This window comes from Mizuhopecten yessoensis, unplaced genomic scaffold, assembly GCF_002113885.1.
Source record: "Mizuhopecten yessoensis strain PY_sf001 unplaced genomic scaffold, ASM211388v2 scaffold5473, whole genome shotgun sequence".
Taxonomy (NCBI): Eukaryota; Metazoa; Mollusca; class Bivalvia; order Pectinida; family Pectinidae; genus Mizuhopecten; species Mizuhopecten yessoensis.
In genome coordinates this window covers 2,164-2,402 of record NW_018406067.1, presented here as the reverse complement: position 1 = coordinate 2,402, position 239 = coordinate 2,164, and the positions used below count along the sequence as shown (strand labels likewise).

The following is a 239-nucleotide window of genomic DNA, read 5'->3' as shown; positions in this document are numbered from 1 at the left end:
CCTGGAGACTGTCACTTTGGATTGTGGACATAGTTGATGGATCATTCTGGAGACTGTCGCTTTGGATATTGGACAAAGTTGTTTGATCATACTGGAGACTGTCGCTTTGGATATTGGACATAGTTGATGGATTATCCTGGAGACTGTCACTTTGGATATTTGACATAGTTGACGGATCATCCTGGAGACTGTCACTTTGGATATTTGACATAGTTGGGGAATCATCCTGGAGACTGTCT

General features: G+C 42.7%; 1 protein-coding gene across 1 annotated transcript in view; it reads right to left on the bottom strand.

The window, feature by feature from the left end:
* The window catches only part of LOC110450751 (TRIO and F-actin-binding protein-like), a 6,811-nt gene that overhangs the window by 4,422 nt on the left and 2,150 nt on the right, over positions 1-239 (bottom strand). Inside the window, exon 2 of the mRNA XM_021498434.1 lies at positions 93-237. Coding sequence (XP_021354109.1) covers positions 93-237 — 145 coding nt within the window. The remainder of the gene's footprint in view (positions 1-92; positions 238-239) is intronic.